General features: G+C 38.5%; 1 protein-coding gene across 1 annotated transcript in view; it reads right to left on the bottom strand.

Annotated features, from left to right (window-relative positions):
• The window catches only part of LOC139169759 (uncharacterized), a 60,527-nt gene extending 44,876 nt beyond the window's left edge, over nt 1-15,651 (bottom strand). The window contains exons 1-8 of the mRNA XM_070756327.1: nt 15,565-15,651; nt 14,016-14,137; nt 11,344-11,458; nt 9,440-9,614; nt 7,117-7,228; nt 5,580-5,686; nt 2,441-2,567; nt 246-366 (exon numbers count right to left, since the gene is read on the bottom strand). Of these exons, the coding sequence (XP_070612428.1) occupies nt 246-366; nt 2,441-2,567; nt 5,580-5,686; nt 7,117-7,228; nt 9,440-9,614; nt 11,344-11,458; nt 14,016-14,137; nt 15,565-15,590 (905 nt within the window). The 5' untranslated portion in view covers nt 15,591-15,651. The remainder of the gene's footprint in view (nt 1-245; nt 367-2,440; nt 2,568-5,579; nt 5,687-7,116; nt 7,229-9,439; nt 9,615-11,343; nt 11,459-14,015; nt 14,138-15,564) is intronic.
• Nucleotides 15,652-15,915: the final 264 nt, after the last annotated feature.

Below are 15,915 nucleotides of genomic sequence, written 5' to 3'. Positions count from 1 at the left end.
CATACATTTTAGTCTCCAGGTCTTTAATCACCTTAGTTTGTCTTTTTTGCACTTTTTCCAAAGTCTCAATATCTTTTTCATAATGTGGTGACCAAAACTGGATGCAGGATTCCAGGTGTGGCCTTACTAACACTTTATAAAGCAGTATTATGCTTGAATAGATTTGAACTGGAGATTTTGCACCCCTGTTACAGTGCTGTTAAACTATTACGTGAATTGATGATGTATTAAAAAAATAATCTTACCGAGCCTCATCCAAAGCTTGTTGGATTGCTTCTTCAATAAGCTGCCCAGAAGCAGTTTCATGTGTAGGACAGGGAACTGCAATCAGGACTCCACTGCCCAGCTTCAAATTTAATGACCTGGCTGAGAAAAAAGAGAGTCATTGTTGGACCATGGCCCTTACTTTGTTAGCAATAGCACTTAGACTTATATGCTATTTTACAATGGTTTTACAGCCCTCTCTAAATGGCTTACAGAGCCAATATATTGCCTCCAATTTTACCGACCTCAGAAGGATGATGTTCTGGCCCATCAAGATTATATGCTGCAACGTCCTGCCTGTCGGTGACTACTTCAGCTTCAACCACAACAACACAAGAGCTCACAACAGATTTAAACTTAATATTAACCACTCCAAACTTGACTGTAAAAAATACGACTTCAGTAATCGAGTTGTCGAAGTGTGGAACTCATTACCGGACTCCATAGTGTCATCCCCAAACCCCCAACACTTTACCCTTAGATTATCCACGATTGACCTATCCAGATTCCTAAGAGGTCAGTAAGGGGTGTGCATAAGTGCACTAGAGTGCCTTCCGTCCCCTGTCCTATTGCTCTTCTATATCTCCTTTATTCTTCTTTCCTATATTTATTCTATTATTTCATTGATATGTTTTATTCCTATTTCTTCTATTCTATTCTTTCTTAGATATATTTTCCTATGAGTTTATCCTCTATAACCTTCATTATATATTTACTATATATATACCCAATATAACCCTCATTGTGTAATGGACAAAATCAATCAATCAATAATAAATAAATAAATCAGCTGACAGAAGAACTGGTAACAGACTTAGAGAATGAATTGGGTCAGTGGGGGCCAGGGAAAGCAATCAACTTGTCAATTGGGCCTTGGGAACTGCTGAAAAATGGCAGTTGTGGGTACAAAATTTGATGACTGTAGAAGGATAGAGCAGAAGGTGTCAAGGAGAAAGAGAGACAAAACTGTTGAAGCTAGAAAGGGGAAATTGGTGGCGGCTTTAGCTTTATCCTATGTGTACTAATGCAGAAGAAAACCTTATTGAGGTCAGTGAGCTTCTCACGTCCACTAGGCGTGAAAACTAGCCTCGGTGGCACACTGGTTAGAGTGCATTATTGCAGGTTACTTCTGCTGATCACCAGCTGCCAGCAATTTAGCAGATTGAATCTCAGTAGGCTCAAGGTTGACTCAGCCTTCCATCCTTCCAAGGTCGGTAAAAAGAGGACCCAGATTTATTTATTTATTTATTTATTTATTTATTTGTCCAATACACAATGAGGGTTTTAGTGGGTATATATCAATATACACATAGTAAAATACATGATGAAGGTTATAGAGGAGATACTCATAGTAAAATATATCTAAGAAATAATAGAAAAGAAGGTATAGTAATAGAACATATCAATGAAAGAATAGAAGAAGAGATATAGGAATAGAAGAAAGGTATAGGAGATATAAGAGAGCAATAGGACAGGGGACGGAAGGCACTCTAGTGCACTTGTACTCGCCCCTTACTGACCTCTTAGGAATCTGGATAGGTCAACCGTAGATAATCTAAGGGTAAAGTGTTGGGGGTTTGGGGATGACACTATGGAGTCCGGTAATGAGTCCCACGCTTCGACAACTCAGTTACTGAAGTCATATTTTTTACAGTCAAGTTTGGAGCGGTTAATATTAAGTTTAAATCTGTTGTGTGCTCTTGTGTTGTTGTGGTTGAAGCTGAAGTAGTCGCCGACAGGCAGGACATTGCTGCATATGATCTTGTGGGCAATACTTAGATCTTGTTTAAGGCGTCTTAGTTCTAAACTTTCTAGGCCCAGGATTGAAATTCTAGTCTCATAGGGTATTCTGTTTCGAGTGGAGGAGTGAAGGGCTCTTCTGGTGAAGTATCTTTGGACATTTTCAAGGGTGTTAATGTCTGAGATGCGATATGGGTTCCAAACAGATGAGCTGTATTCGAGGATGGGTCTGGCAATATGTTGGGGACAATATGCTTACTCTCTGTAAACTGCTTAGAGAGAGCTGTAAAGCACTATGAAGCAATATACTGTATAAGTCTAAATGCTATTGCTAAAAGCATTGAGGTTTCTGACAGCGAAATTGAAAAATTTCTCAGCTGAAGTTCCATTCCGTTTCCACTCATCCAAGATGCATCTTATTCTACTGACAGCTCACCAATCAGTTGAGCAGCAGCTTTCTCATCCTGCACTTGATATGGTGCCTGGAAGCCACTTTGGGGAGAGAAGAAGGCAGGGAATTCTCTTGATTTTCCAAAGGTAGCCACACAGACTCCTTGAGTTTCCTGCAGAAGTAAGACAAGACAGGTGAACTGAAAGGACACAATGCCATGTAGAAGGAAAAGCTGTCACCCAGTAGAGGTTTCTTCTTTTAGAAATTGGATAACAATCTCATAACATTGGGAGTATTACTTCAATTACATGCACAACGTTGTTTATCGTGGGCTAGAAATTACAATGTGATTGAACTATAGTGTGCTGTGTTTATTATTTAGTTCAATTACATTGTTCTGTCTCGGTAATAGTGAAAAGCCACACACACAAGGTCTCAATTTTAAGAGCTATATTATGTACAAAAACTCCCAGTATAAAATGATATGATACATTTTCTAGTACAGTCTGGCAGTGTTTCCAAGATAATCAGAACTGCAGAAAAAACAATTGCTGCCAACCTGCCTTCCACTGAGGACCTATATACTGCATGAGTCAAAAAGAGGGCGGGGAAAATATTTACTGACCCATCGCATCCTGGACACAAACTGTTTCAACTCCTATCTTCAAAATGTCGCTATAGAGCACTGCACACCAAGACAACTAGATACAAGAACAGTTTTTTCCCGAACGCCATCACTCTACTAAACAAATAATTCACTCAACACTGTCAGACCTTTTACTAAATCTGCACTTCTATTCTACTAGTTTTTCTCATCATTCCTATCACCCTTTTCCTCCCACTTAGGACTGTATGACTGTAACTTGTTGCTTGTATCCTTAAGATTTTTATTAATATTGATTGCTTCTTCATTGCTTATTTGACCCCTATGACAATCATTAAGTGTTGTACCACGTGATTCTTGACCAATGTATCTTTTTCTTTTATGTACTCTGAGAGCATATGCACCAAGACAAATTCTTGTGTGTCCAATCGCACTTGGCCAATAAAATTCTATTCTATTCTATTCTATTCTATTCTATTCTAATGGCCTCAGAGATAAGTTCTGCATTCCACAGACTCAATTAATTTCCCTTTGAAGTGTTTCTGGTCTTCAAATGGCACGTATTTTGCTGGGATGCTGATTACATGAGTTCAGGGCTGGTTTTAAAGCAGAAGTACTCATTTTTCTCCAGAGCTCTCACACAGCCATGACCACGAACATTGTTTGCCACACCCATTTCCCCTAAAGCTATCCCTTATATACTGACAAGGTGTGGCCAAGTGTCCCATATATCTATTAATGCCAAGACCCCCTTCTTTTCAGATATTCATGTCTAGACCACATCCTCGCATCTAAACAGGGGTCCTGCTCCTCTAATTCTCCATCATCCTCTTACTCATTCAATCCCATAACTAGGAGTGCTACAGTCTTTGGTTGACCCTCAGTCTGTTCCTCACACTCACTCTCAGACTTGGGTGACAAGAACACTGGCCTGCAATGCCAGTACTCATCCATCTCTTGATCCTTAAAATCCATGACCAGCTGAGCCGGACGTGGACAACTCACAACATACATGAGACATAGAACATATCTGCCCTGCTCCCTAAGACCCCATAGATCCAGGTGCCTGATATATCTTGGAGTTATAAAGTCTTTGCAAGTAATAGCAGGCATTTTCAGTTAGATCAGACAGGTTCTGGCAACTGATTCAAAAAGTTCAGAATGAATATGTATCCTGCAATGCTGGGATTAATATGCCAATGGTCTAAACACTGCATTCTGGAACAGTTCCCATAACCAAATCATTTCCTAAACCAGCTACATGCAAACAATTTTAATTGCATCTCTAGGTGCTAGGAAATACAGGAATATTGATTTTATTTTGATACTTTAGTACATTATTTTAGTAAGAATATTTATTTGTCCTCCTTTAAAGCCAAAATATTACAAGTGAAGATCAATAAAGGATCAAATTAAATAAATAAAATGGGGAAACATCTCATTTAAAAACACAGGCTTGTAAATTGTTTAAGATCATTCAGCAAAAATTTCTGACAATCTTCTAAAACGAAACAAGATCATACGTTTCCATAGGAAAAAGTATTGTCCAACAATCCCACAATCATACGTTTCCATTGGAAAAAGTATTGTCCAACAATCCCAGCATTTTATGCATTTTAAAATATATGTAAAGTCCTGGAAGCTTTCAGATTCGGGTTTTCCCAAATGTGCCAATATCACATCAGTAATAAAATGGAACTTTGAGGAATTTCTAGCCTTGGAATTTTGTTGGGGGTGTTACTTGGAACTGTAACACAACCCATAGATCTTTCTTTCTTTCTTTCTTTCTTTCTTTCTTTCTTTCTTTCTTTCTTTCTTTCTTTCTTTCTTTCTTTCTTACTTACTTACTTACTTACTTACTTACTTACTTACTTACTTACTTACTTACTTACTTACTTACTTATTGGATTTGTATGCCGCCCCTCTCCGAAGACTCGGGGCGGCTAACAGCAATCATAAGACAGCATATAATAATAATCCAATAATAAAAACGATTAAAAACCCATTAATATAAAAACCAAACATACATACAGACATACCATGCATAAAATTGTAACGGCCTAGGGGGAAAGAGTATCGCAGTTCCCCCATGCCTGGCGGCAGAGGTGGGTTTTAAGTAGCTTACGAAAGGCAAGGAGGGTGGGGGCAATTCTAATCTCTGGGGGGAGTTGGTTCCAGAGGGCCGGGGCCACCACAGAGAAGGCTCTTCCCCTGGGTCCCACCAAGCAGCATTGTTTAGTTGACGGGACCAGGAGAAGACCCACTCTGTGGGACCTAACAGGTCGCTGGGATTCGTGCAGCAGAAGGCGGTCCCGGAGATAATCTGGTCCGGTGCCATGAAGGGCTTTATAGGTCATAACCAACACTTTGAATTGTGACCGGAAACTGATCGGCAACCAATGCAGACTGCGGAGTGTTGGTGTAACATGGGCATATTTGGGAAAGCCCATGATTGCTCTCGCAGCTGCATCATTTCAATCTCTCCTTCAAACTTGTAAAGGACCCACTTCTTAGCATACTAAGGTCTGCTGAGACATTGAGCCAAGGAGTATGTTGACATTCTATAATTTTATGGCTTACCAGATACTCCAGTGTCCTGCCAATATCAAGTATAGACTTAACACCTGCAGAAATCACAGCAACCGGAGTACGACTTAACTCAGTCAGATCAGCACTCACATCTAAAGCTGAAAAAGATAATCAGTACAAATTCTGGAGGAACCTCTCACATATTGCCCAATTTCTTTCCTGCTTCTCAGGAGAAAAATATTAAAATGCTATAATGAAATAACATATGAAATTGCCCCAAAGGTGCCGGGAATCCTCAGTCAAGTCTTTTTTAGTATCCATTATCTGGAAATACATAACTGGAAATCTTTATAAATGTTATATTGAAAACTCAGTGAAAAAATAAACACAAACAAAGGAAAACTATATTAAATATTTTGAACAAATGAAGCTTATTTCTCCTTATGTATTTACTTTACATCAGTTGCTTAGCCAGCTGTAGAGGAGAATATATGCTGAAATAGCGCAACAACAAATAAGTACAGTGGTACCTCTACTTAAGAACGCCTTTTCTAGATAGGGTGTTCAAGAATTTTTTGCCTCTTCTTAAGAACCCTAGCCCAGAAAAATTTCTCAGGAATTTTAGAGTGGCACGAAGGCCCGGCCAGTTTCCTGCCATTCTCCCTTTAATCCTGGCCATCTCAGACTTTTTTGGGCTGCCAGAGGAGCCTTTTGGTGGCGCTTAAGGAAGCTTTGGCAGTCCAGAGTGAACAAAGGATTTTCCTTTCTCTGGGCGCTTGGAGAGGGAATAAACCACTTCACTATGGTGACTCCCTCACTCTGCCTCCTACACACCCAGCGTGAGGTTGTCTCCTGGAGCATCTGGCCCCGGAAAGGCAAAAGGGGGCACTTCGCCCTGGCCGAATCAACTTAGCTTGAGCCAAACCGAGGAGTCACCACAGTGAAGGAAAGGCGCCAGCCACAAAGCAAGCGAGCGAGAGAAGAGGGGACCCCTTCAGCATGGGAAGGAAGAGGAAGCAGGCAGCAGCAGCAGCTGCCGCCACCTTTCAGTCAAAGGAGCGGGAGGTTCCTCCCATACACTGTGCCAGAGAGACAACCCCAGGCGGCAAGAGGGGGGAGGTTCCCCCCTCTTGCCGCCTGGGTTTCTCTCGTTGGCGCAATGTATAGGAGGCAGCCTCGCACCGGGTGTATGGGAGGTGCATGCTCCTCCTCGCCGCCTCTTTTTTTTTTTTAAGCCTTAAAGTTTTGGATTTTTTTGATTCCCCTCCCCTCACCTTCTTCCTTTGGCAGCGACTGTCTTCCTCCTCTTCTTTCTCCTCCTCCTCCCATCCAAATTCCGAGCTTTTATTTCTTTCCTAATGGGTTTGCACGCATTATTTGCTTTTACATTCATTCCTATGGGAAAAATTGCTTCTTCTTAAGAACGTTTCGACTTAAGAACCTGGTCATGGAATGAAGTAAGTTTTTAAGTTGAGGTACCATTGTATTCCTATTAGGACTCCATCAATAGGGCATAACAAAAAGACAGATAGTTTTGTAACACAGCATTTGGGAATTAAGGCTTTGATTTTTAAGTAAAATTTCTTACTCTTTTCTCCTCCCCGGTGGACACCTCCAATTCCTCCAGTTACAAATACTGGAATTTTTGCTTTGTGTGCCACAATCATGGTTCCTGCCACAGTAGTTCCCCCAGACAATCCCTGTCATGGAACAACCAATAATTATTCAGATTTCATATTTTTCAAATAAGCGATATGTGTGAAAGGTTGAAATGTTTTCATAAAATTAAGATGGGAATTTTTAAAATCATAATTCATTGAACAATCCATAATGGCTTTCACCTATGCTACGCTAAAATATTAGATTCCTATATTATTTTGAAGAGAAAACCACAACATTATCTATCTATCTATCTATCTATCTATCTATCTATCTATCTATCTATCTATCTATCTATCTATCTATCTATCTATCTATCTATCTATTTATTGGATTTGTATGCCACCCCTCTCCGGAGACTCGGAGCGGCTAACAGCAATAATAAAACAGTATACAATAGTAATCTAATACTAAAAATGATTTTTTAAAAACCCCATTAATATAAAAACCAAACATACATACATAAATACCATGCATAGAATTATGGCCTGGTGCAATGTGTGAACCAATCCTATGCCAATTAAGTCTGAAAATTCAGTTAAACGCCAACACATCTATAGAGATTTTCAGTCATCCAGGTCATAATTGTCTCAAAAGTGCTTTATTGAAAAGGCAACAATTGTTTTTTGAGGAAGAAGTGAAACATCACTTCGTTCTTCCTCAAAAAACAACCGAGCTCCCTTTTTAAAATAAAGCACTTTTAAGCGGAAATACTTCGCATTTGCCTCATGGCATTATCTTTGTTAACAGGGACCTGCCTTTATTCCCAAATGCTTTTTTCCTAGACATTCAGGCAATGGTGATAATAAGTAGTGTGGGAGGAATAGCTGAGGGAAAAAATTACAGGGTGTCATAATAAAGACTTCAAATATTTGAAGAGCTCTTGTACAAATGGCACTGTTCTCTGTTGCCTTGGACACTGAGATTAAAACTTATAAATAATATTTGCAGAAAAAGCCCTGTCTTGTGAAACCTCTAAATAGTAAGGACTACTCAGCAGTGAAAAGAACTCCTTTATTGCCAGTCGGATTCAAGATCTAAGTATTGCCCACAAGATCATATGCTGCAACGTCCTGCCTGTCGGTGACTACTTCAGCTTCAACCACAACAACACAAGAACACAGAACAGATTTAAACTTAATATTATCCGCTCCAAACTTGACTGTAAAAAATATGACTTCAGGTATAACAGAGGTATAACAAGCAGGAAGAGGGAGATTATGATCCCGCTATATAGAATGCTGGTGAGACCACATTTGGAATACTGTGTTCAGTTCTGGAGACCTCACCTACAAAAAGATATTGACAAAATTGAACGGGTCCAAAGACAGGCTACAAGAATGGTGGAAGGTCTTAAGCATAAAATGTATCAGGAAAGACTTAATGAACTCAATCTGTATAGTCTGGAGGACAGAAGGAAAAGGGGGGACATGATCGAAACATTTAAATATATTAAAGGGTTAAATAAGGTTCAGGAGGGAAGTGTTTTTAATAGGAAAGTGAACACAAGAACAAGGGGACACAATCTGAAGTTAGTTGGGGGAAAGATCAAAAGCAACATGAGAAAATATTATTTTACTGAAAGAGTAGTAGATCCTTGGAACAAACTTCCAGCAGACGTGGTAGATAAATCCACAGTAACTGAATTTAAACATGCCTGGGATAAACATATATCCATCCTAAGATAAAATACAGAAAATAGTATAAGGGCAGACTAGATGGACCATGAGGTCTTTTTCTGCCGTCAGACTTCTATGTTTCTATGTTTCTATGTTTCTATTACCGGACTCCATAGTGTCATCCCCAAATCCCCAACACTTTACCCTTAGATTATCTACGGTTGACCTATCCAGATTCCTAAGAGGTCAGTAAGGGGCGAGTACAAGTGCACTAGAGTGCTTTCCGTCCCCTGTCCTATTGCTGTGTGAGCCAAAAATCAGATGGCCAGCACACACATGCATGTTGGAACTGAGCTAGGGCAACAGCTCATGGGTCAGCAGATACGGCTCCATGTGCCACCTGTGGCACCTGTGCTATAGGTTCGCCATCACTGGTCTAAGGAAATTTCACCAAACTCCAGCTGCCAACTGGAGATAATTTTGCTTAATCCTAATCCCCTTTCAAAAAACACTGACTTGGCTGTTTGAGTACTGGTTTTGCAGATTCACTCACAGGAAAACTTGCACCAACTGACCTTAATCTCTTTATTTATGTAACCCGAGCAAATTAGAATGAGGAATTCCATCAAGTACCTGGCTGAGAACATAGGGGAAGTCTCTGCGAGAGACCTTCATTACGTCCTTGGCTGTTGCAAGAATGTCCAACTCTTCGTCTTGGAGGCCCACATGGATACGGCCGTTTAATATGCCAATAGTTGCTGGCACACACCCATTTGCTCTGACAATCTCTTCCACTTCTCTGGCCATGCTGGAAAATTCAATATATGACAATTCAGACAGTGAAAGAAAAATGAAGAGGGTAAAAACTGAAATATTTAAGTTAACACAGAACTAGTGCCTTGGTGTCATATCGCCGTGACATCAATCCTGCCTTCCTAGTTTGTATTGCTTTCATAAACGTTACACTCAGTGAAGGTCTGCAAAAAAGTTTACTACCACACTGTGGGCATGGCTTATTTTGTGAGTGTGGCCATGTGACCAGGTGGGAGTGGCTTCATGATCATGTGACCGAGGGGTGGCTTAAAGGTCATGTGACTGGCTTAAAGGCCAACTTGATGTCACTCATGTCAAGGGTTTGAGTTAGGGTTAAGGTGTCCGGCTCCTCCTCGCCTCAAAGAGATACAATTTCCCTATCTATTTACTATTACTGAACATCCAAAATATACTATTTAATTTATTACACATATGCCATATGTGTACATGCATATTACACATATTACACACAGGCATATTACACACAGGCACACAAAAATATACATTATCTACTGTTCTGTCGAGCTCTCTGGTAGAATCCTCCCAAAAATGCACAGATACAATTTCAGACACACACACGTTTGAAAATTCAAAACAATGTTCTTTATACCGAAAATGCAAATAAACAGAGCACTCTTTTTGTATAGCAAAGAGCACTTGTCTCCAAACAAATTGGTAATTTGTACAAGTCCCTTATCAGTTCTGTGATACTTAGCTTGCAGCTGTGAGGCAATTCACAGTCCTTCTTCTTTCACAAAGTGAAACACACTTTGCTCTGGGTTAGTTTCAAAGCGGGGAAAAATCAGCACACAAAGATCAAAGTCAGCAAAGTAGGCACAAAACACAAGGATCAGATAATCCTCCACAATGGCCAAACCCACAGGCTGCTATTTATAGCAGCCTCGCTAATTACCACAGCCCCACCCAACCACAGGTGGCCTCATTTTCTTTGATAATAATCTCTCAGTTGTTGTTGCCTATGCATGGCTCTCCGCATGCGTGGCTGTATCATTAACTCTTGTTCTGAATCCAAGGAGGAGCTAGATAATTGATCTCCTTCTGAGCTGTCTGCCACACTCTCCTCCTCCCTGTCACTCATGTCTTCTTGGTCAGAGGAGCCTTCATCAGCAGATTCCACCAGGGGCAAAACAGGCCTGCAGCATGTGGATGTCTCCCCCACATCCACAGTCCTTGGGGCAGGAGCTGGGCCAGAGCTAACCACAGCATCTACCATATAAATTGTATGTGTATGTACACACACACAGAGAGAGAGAGAGAGAGAGAGAGAGAGAGCTTTTCTAAAATTATATACATTCAACCTCATTTACTGCAATAGTAAAAACATACCCAGAGCCCAGAAGGGAAAAAAGAGAAAAGAATTCAAACTTTTTCTACTGTTTCTGCATCCCTGACCAATTTTTTTCCACCATTTCTGCGTACCTGACCGTATCTGTAGGAGCTGGTTACACTATTAGCATCTGGTCCATAGGTGGGCTGCTGGGGAGGGGAGTCACAAGGGTTCAGAAGAACCTCTAGCTAAGATTCTGTGAAGTTTGGAGAACCTCCAAACCATATTCCTGGCTGACCTCACCCCACAGAATTTTTTTTTTTACAGAGCGTGTTTTCACTTGGCTAGATACAAGCAGGAGAATGTCTGAAGCTATTTAGAAAGCCTATCCACCTAATATTAATTGAAGCATCAGATAAAAGCTTGAAATACCCACCTCAGATTCTGTGGATACGGCAGGCCATGTGTGACTATGGTGCTTTCCAAGGCAATAACTGGTTTTCTACTCTCCATAGCTTCTTTTACCGAGAGATGAATGTTGAAGTCACCATCTAAAATAAAATATATTTAATTACTCATTATTAATTATTCAAGAATGAACTAACCTGCATTTCTTCCTTTTGTCCATTTAACAAAAAAAATTATCATGCTTATGCCACGCAGTTAGTATGGTTTTATTTTTTTTAAGCGTAGACAGGGCTTAGATGTTACTGCCAGAATAATTTGTTAACATTTAATTGTGATAAATATAAAGTAGACATATTTAAAGTTAGGGAAAAACACACACATACCACAAATGAAATGTTGGACAATCAAAAAATGATCTAGTTTTCTCTTAATACTAACCTGAAATTTAATATTTCAAGCTTTAAGGATTTTTTAAATAAAAGCATTAAGATGAAAGGCTGGTCCAAACAAAAATGGTTCCCTAAGATTCTGGACCAAAGCTGGCAGCAGACAGGCATGCCTTATTCTCAGGTTATTAAAGCACAACTACAATACCAGATATTACACGGGATGAAAATATAACTTATACTAAATTGATCAATCATATATCTTCCAACCATAATCTTTAAAAATGGTTTTATGGATCCTAAAAAGTACTCAAACTATTTGAATATGGAAATAATAATAACCATTGTGTTTTTCCTGCACATCAACATGTTTGCTACTAGCTAAAACTGACTCCTGTGGCTACATAATATACAGAATATAGACTACATAAAATATGATCTATGACTTATGTCAGCCCATAAAATAGTTCTGGTCAGTACAAATCACAATCCTACTTCAAAAAGCATGGATGAATATAATGAAACTCATTTATACAAAATACAGTAAGTTAAAAAATAGTTACATAAATATTGAAAATGAAATTGCATAATATTTACATTAAATAATTATCTATAAATTGTACCTGTTTATTGTTTTATATTTTAATTATTTTCTATTGCATTTTTTCACTTATGTTTAAGCACTTATATAGTTATTTTTTTTATTGTGCATGCATTTTGTGTTTTATTCCTTTTTTGTTATTATTTTAAAGAGCAATTCAAAGTTATTTTAAAAATTGTAATCCAAAAATTACATACTGTATGTACAGTACAGTACAAATGTACAATTTGAATAGAGAATCAGAGACATGTCCTCAAAGTGTGGTTTTCTTTTCCTTGTTGAGTAGGATAAACACTCCTTCTTGGTATACTGTAATAATTAAAACAGGAACTCTAAATTGAGACATAGTTTTCTATATTAGACAAATGTTTTTAAAAATGAAAATTGGGTATTATTGTGCCATATTTTGTAATATCTCCATCTGTTTTATTTTCATTAGGTATTTGTTATAACAATCAGTTAGAGACTTCCGGTGGTAACGTCACACTGTGGTGGCTGGAACGAGAGGGTGCCACATGGACGCATGCTTGCCCACACCCATAATACAATGCCTTCCCCCTCCACGCATGCGTGCTCAACCCCACCTCACACTGCCCCCTCCCCTTTCCTGCAGCCTGAGGAGGACAAAAAAGGCCTGCCTCCCATCCGTTGTCCAGAAAGCCAAAAATCAGCTGTCCAGCATGCCCATGTACACTGGAGCTGGCATAGGGCAACACCTCACCTGCTCTCAGATATGGTTCTGTGTGCCACTTATGGCAAGTGTGCCATAGGTTCACCATTAGAGCCTTATAGTCTACAGTCTAGAAAATTGTTTACTTTTCATTTGAAAATCTAGAATTAAAATAGCATTTCTTTTTGCCCTTTTTATGACTTAACTACAAATATACCTAATGGTTTTGCATTGCTTAAATTGGCCTAATATTATATATTTCATTCTTTACTGCACTGATGACTTATCAATATGTTTTCATCAGGAGATGGGTAAAGTTGAAATAAATGTTTATGAAAAGCAGGAGTCTGGTAGCAACTTTCCTAATTATCAAATGGTATTCAAATGCTCTGTGATGATTAAAGCTGAGAAATTAGAATTTGATCCATTCACTTAAAATGGAAATAAAATCAAATTACCTGCGGGACCGCCTTCTGCCGAACGAATCCCAGCGCCCGATTAGATACCACAGAGTTCACTTTCTCCAGGTCCCATCAACTAAACAATGCCATTTGGCGGTTCCTAGGGGAAGAACCTTCTCTGTGGGGGGCCCGGCCCACTGGAATCAATTCCCCCCAGAGATCTGCATTGCCCTCACCCTCCTTGCCTTTCGTAAGAACTTGAAAACGCACCTATGTCAGCAGGCTTGGAGTCCCTAGACCTCAGCCTCTACCCAGTAAATATATTGAATGTGACAGTGTAGATGTGATTGTTTTTTAAATGATTAGTTTTAAGGCAATTTTTAAAGTAATTATTCTATTAATTAGCTTAGAAATGTTTTATATTGTATCTGTTTATTTGTTGTGAGCCACCCTGAGTCCACGGAGAGGGGCTGCATATAAGTCCAATAAATAAATAAATAAATAAATAATAAACCAAACTCTGTGAATCTACAATCCAGACACAAAATTCCATTTTTAACAGTTGCATGCAAGTTACTCTCTTTTACATTTGATCACCCCAGCCTTCAAAATAAGGAAGTAACCTTTTCTGGGTACACTCACTATGGAAAGGTCTTCGCAAACAGGGTAGATGCTGAGCCAATGCAGCGTTGCTATTCCACAATATAAAGTGGGTCTTCCAATCATTTTTTGCCAAAACAGAAATCCAATTCATGAGTGCAGATCTGCAAAATAATAATACTAATACTAATACCTACTACTACTACTACTACTACTAATAATAATAACAGCAGCAGCAGCAGCAACAATAATAATAATAATGAAACGGTGGTAAATGTGACACACCAAATAAAAATGTTATAGAAAAATGTGAGACTGACAGATTAAGCAGTAACACAATTGTTTGATTGTCACTTTGATTGCAGATCCAGCCACAAGATGTTTTGTAACCACAATAAATTGAAATCATGATTTTGTGGAATGTGTGAACCCAAGATAGTAAGGTATTATCATCTCCATTCAGATCTATAATAGAATTGAAAACATTCTAGTGGCATTGGGACTAAAACTGATTGTTTTAATTCTACTTAGACCCAATCATGTTTAACCACACGATTTGAATAATATATGAATACATTGTATTACTACATTACAACCTGAAATGAATCATTGTAAAAATGGGAATACATTAAAAGACTTTCACCAGGACTAGAGGTTTAGTCTTCACACTTGAGCTGGAGCCCAATTACCAGAGAATTTCTCTCTACTGGAATGTGTGCATGCAGATTGAATTCTGCAATATACTAATTCTTTTCACTAGGCTAAAAAGTCATTTGAGATAAATTATCTGTACATGGTTCAAAAATAAGTAAAATAGTTGGATATTTAACTGTAGTAGAGTACTTTAAACTGCCGGTTTGTGAAGCAAAGGAGCAAGTGAATTGTGTCCTTCCATACATAAAAAGATTAATATGGATAAAAAGATAAACATCTGCGGTGTGTTTGATTGTATTTTAAAAGCATAATTCCAAATTATTCCAAATCCTTTCCCAAGTACAACTCCACTTCGGTCTCTGTTAGTTGGGATCTCAACTAACATTGTACAAAATAGCAAAAACTATTTCAGCAGACTATACAAAATAGCAAACAGTTCTCCCGGCTGGGGGGAAACAGCTTTTTATCTTGTAACATTTTAGTTTCTGCTTCTATTAAAAATAATTTAAAACATTTTTGTAGGATTATTTCTTGTAGTCAATTTTAACCAAATCAATTTGAATTACAGCCTTGTACCTATACCTCCAATTCAACATTGCAAAAGGTATATTTGGCCTTGCAGATTAAAGACTTGTGACTCTAGTTCAGAGGCCAAGGAAGGTTAAATTAATATGCCTCTCAATCAAATGCTGTTTGGTTTAATTTTAAATCATCTTAAACCTCTGTCCGTGCTTACTTTAAAAATTAAGCAAGTTTTACCAGTGTGTTTTTAAACCTTCCCGTTTATCTCAGCCAATACTGTACAGTATTCTCAGTAAACTATTTTGGATTTTCATGGTGGGAAAATTTGGTTTCTTGCCCGTGTGGTTATCTAATATTTAAAGAATATTAATCTTTATTCTGATAAAAAAAGGTGTTCATATAGCCAATTCCTTACCTCTGGCATATGTTTCTTGCGATCATAAGCTGACTGAAATTTTAATGGAATTGCAACAAGAAGAATCTTGATGACTTCAGCTGTGCTGCATTTCAGCTCCAGACTAGTGTTGGCCAACTCCATTTATCATTAACATTAACAGAAAAAAACAGGTGGCAGGCTGGAACCATTCAAAGCTCTGAAGAAAGGGGAGGCTAAAATATCAAATTTCTAGCGTCAATTGAGAAATTTCCTTTCGAGAAATTAAAAGCAAATTTGAATAAATCTGAGGCAATGTATTTTCAGAAAAGTTAAATGAAAGTACAAAAGATAAAAATATTGCAAAATGTGCTTTTATCAATTTATCATCCA

This window comes from Erythrolamprus reginae, chromosome 6, assembly GCF_031021105.1.
Source record: "Erythrolamprus reginae isolate rEryReg1 chromosome 6, rEryReg1.hap1, whole genome shotgun sequence".
Taxonomy (NCBI): domain Eukaryota; kingdom Metazoa; phylum Chordata; class Lepidosauria; order Squamata; family Dipsadidae; genus Erythrolamprus; species Erythrolamprus reginae.
This window is presented reverse-complemented; position numbering and strand designations above follow the sequence as displayed.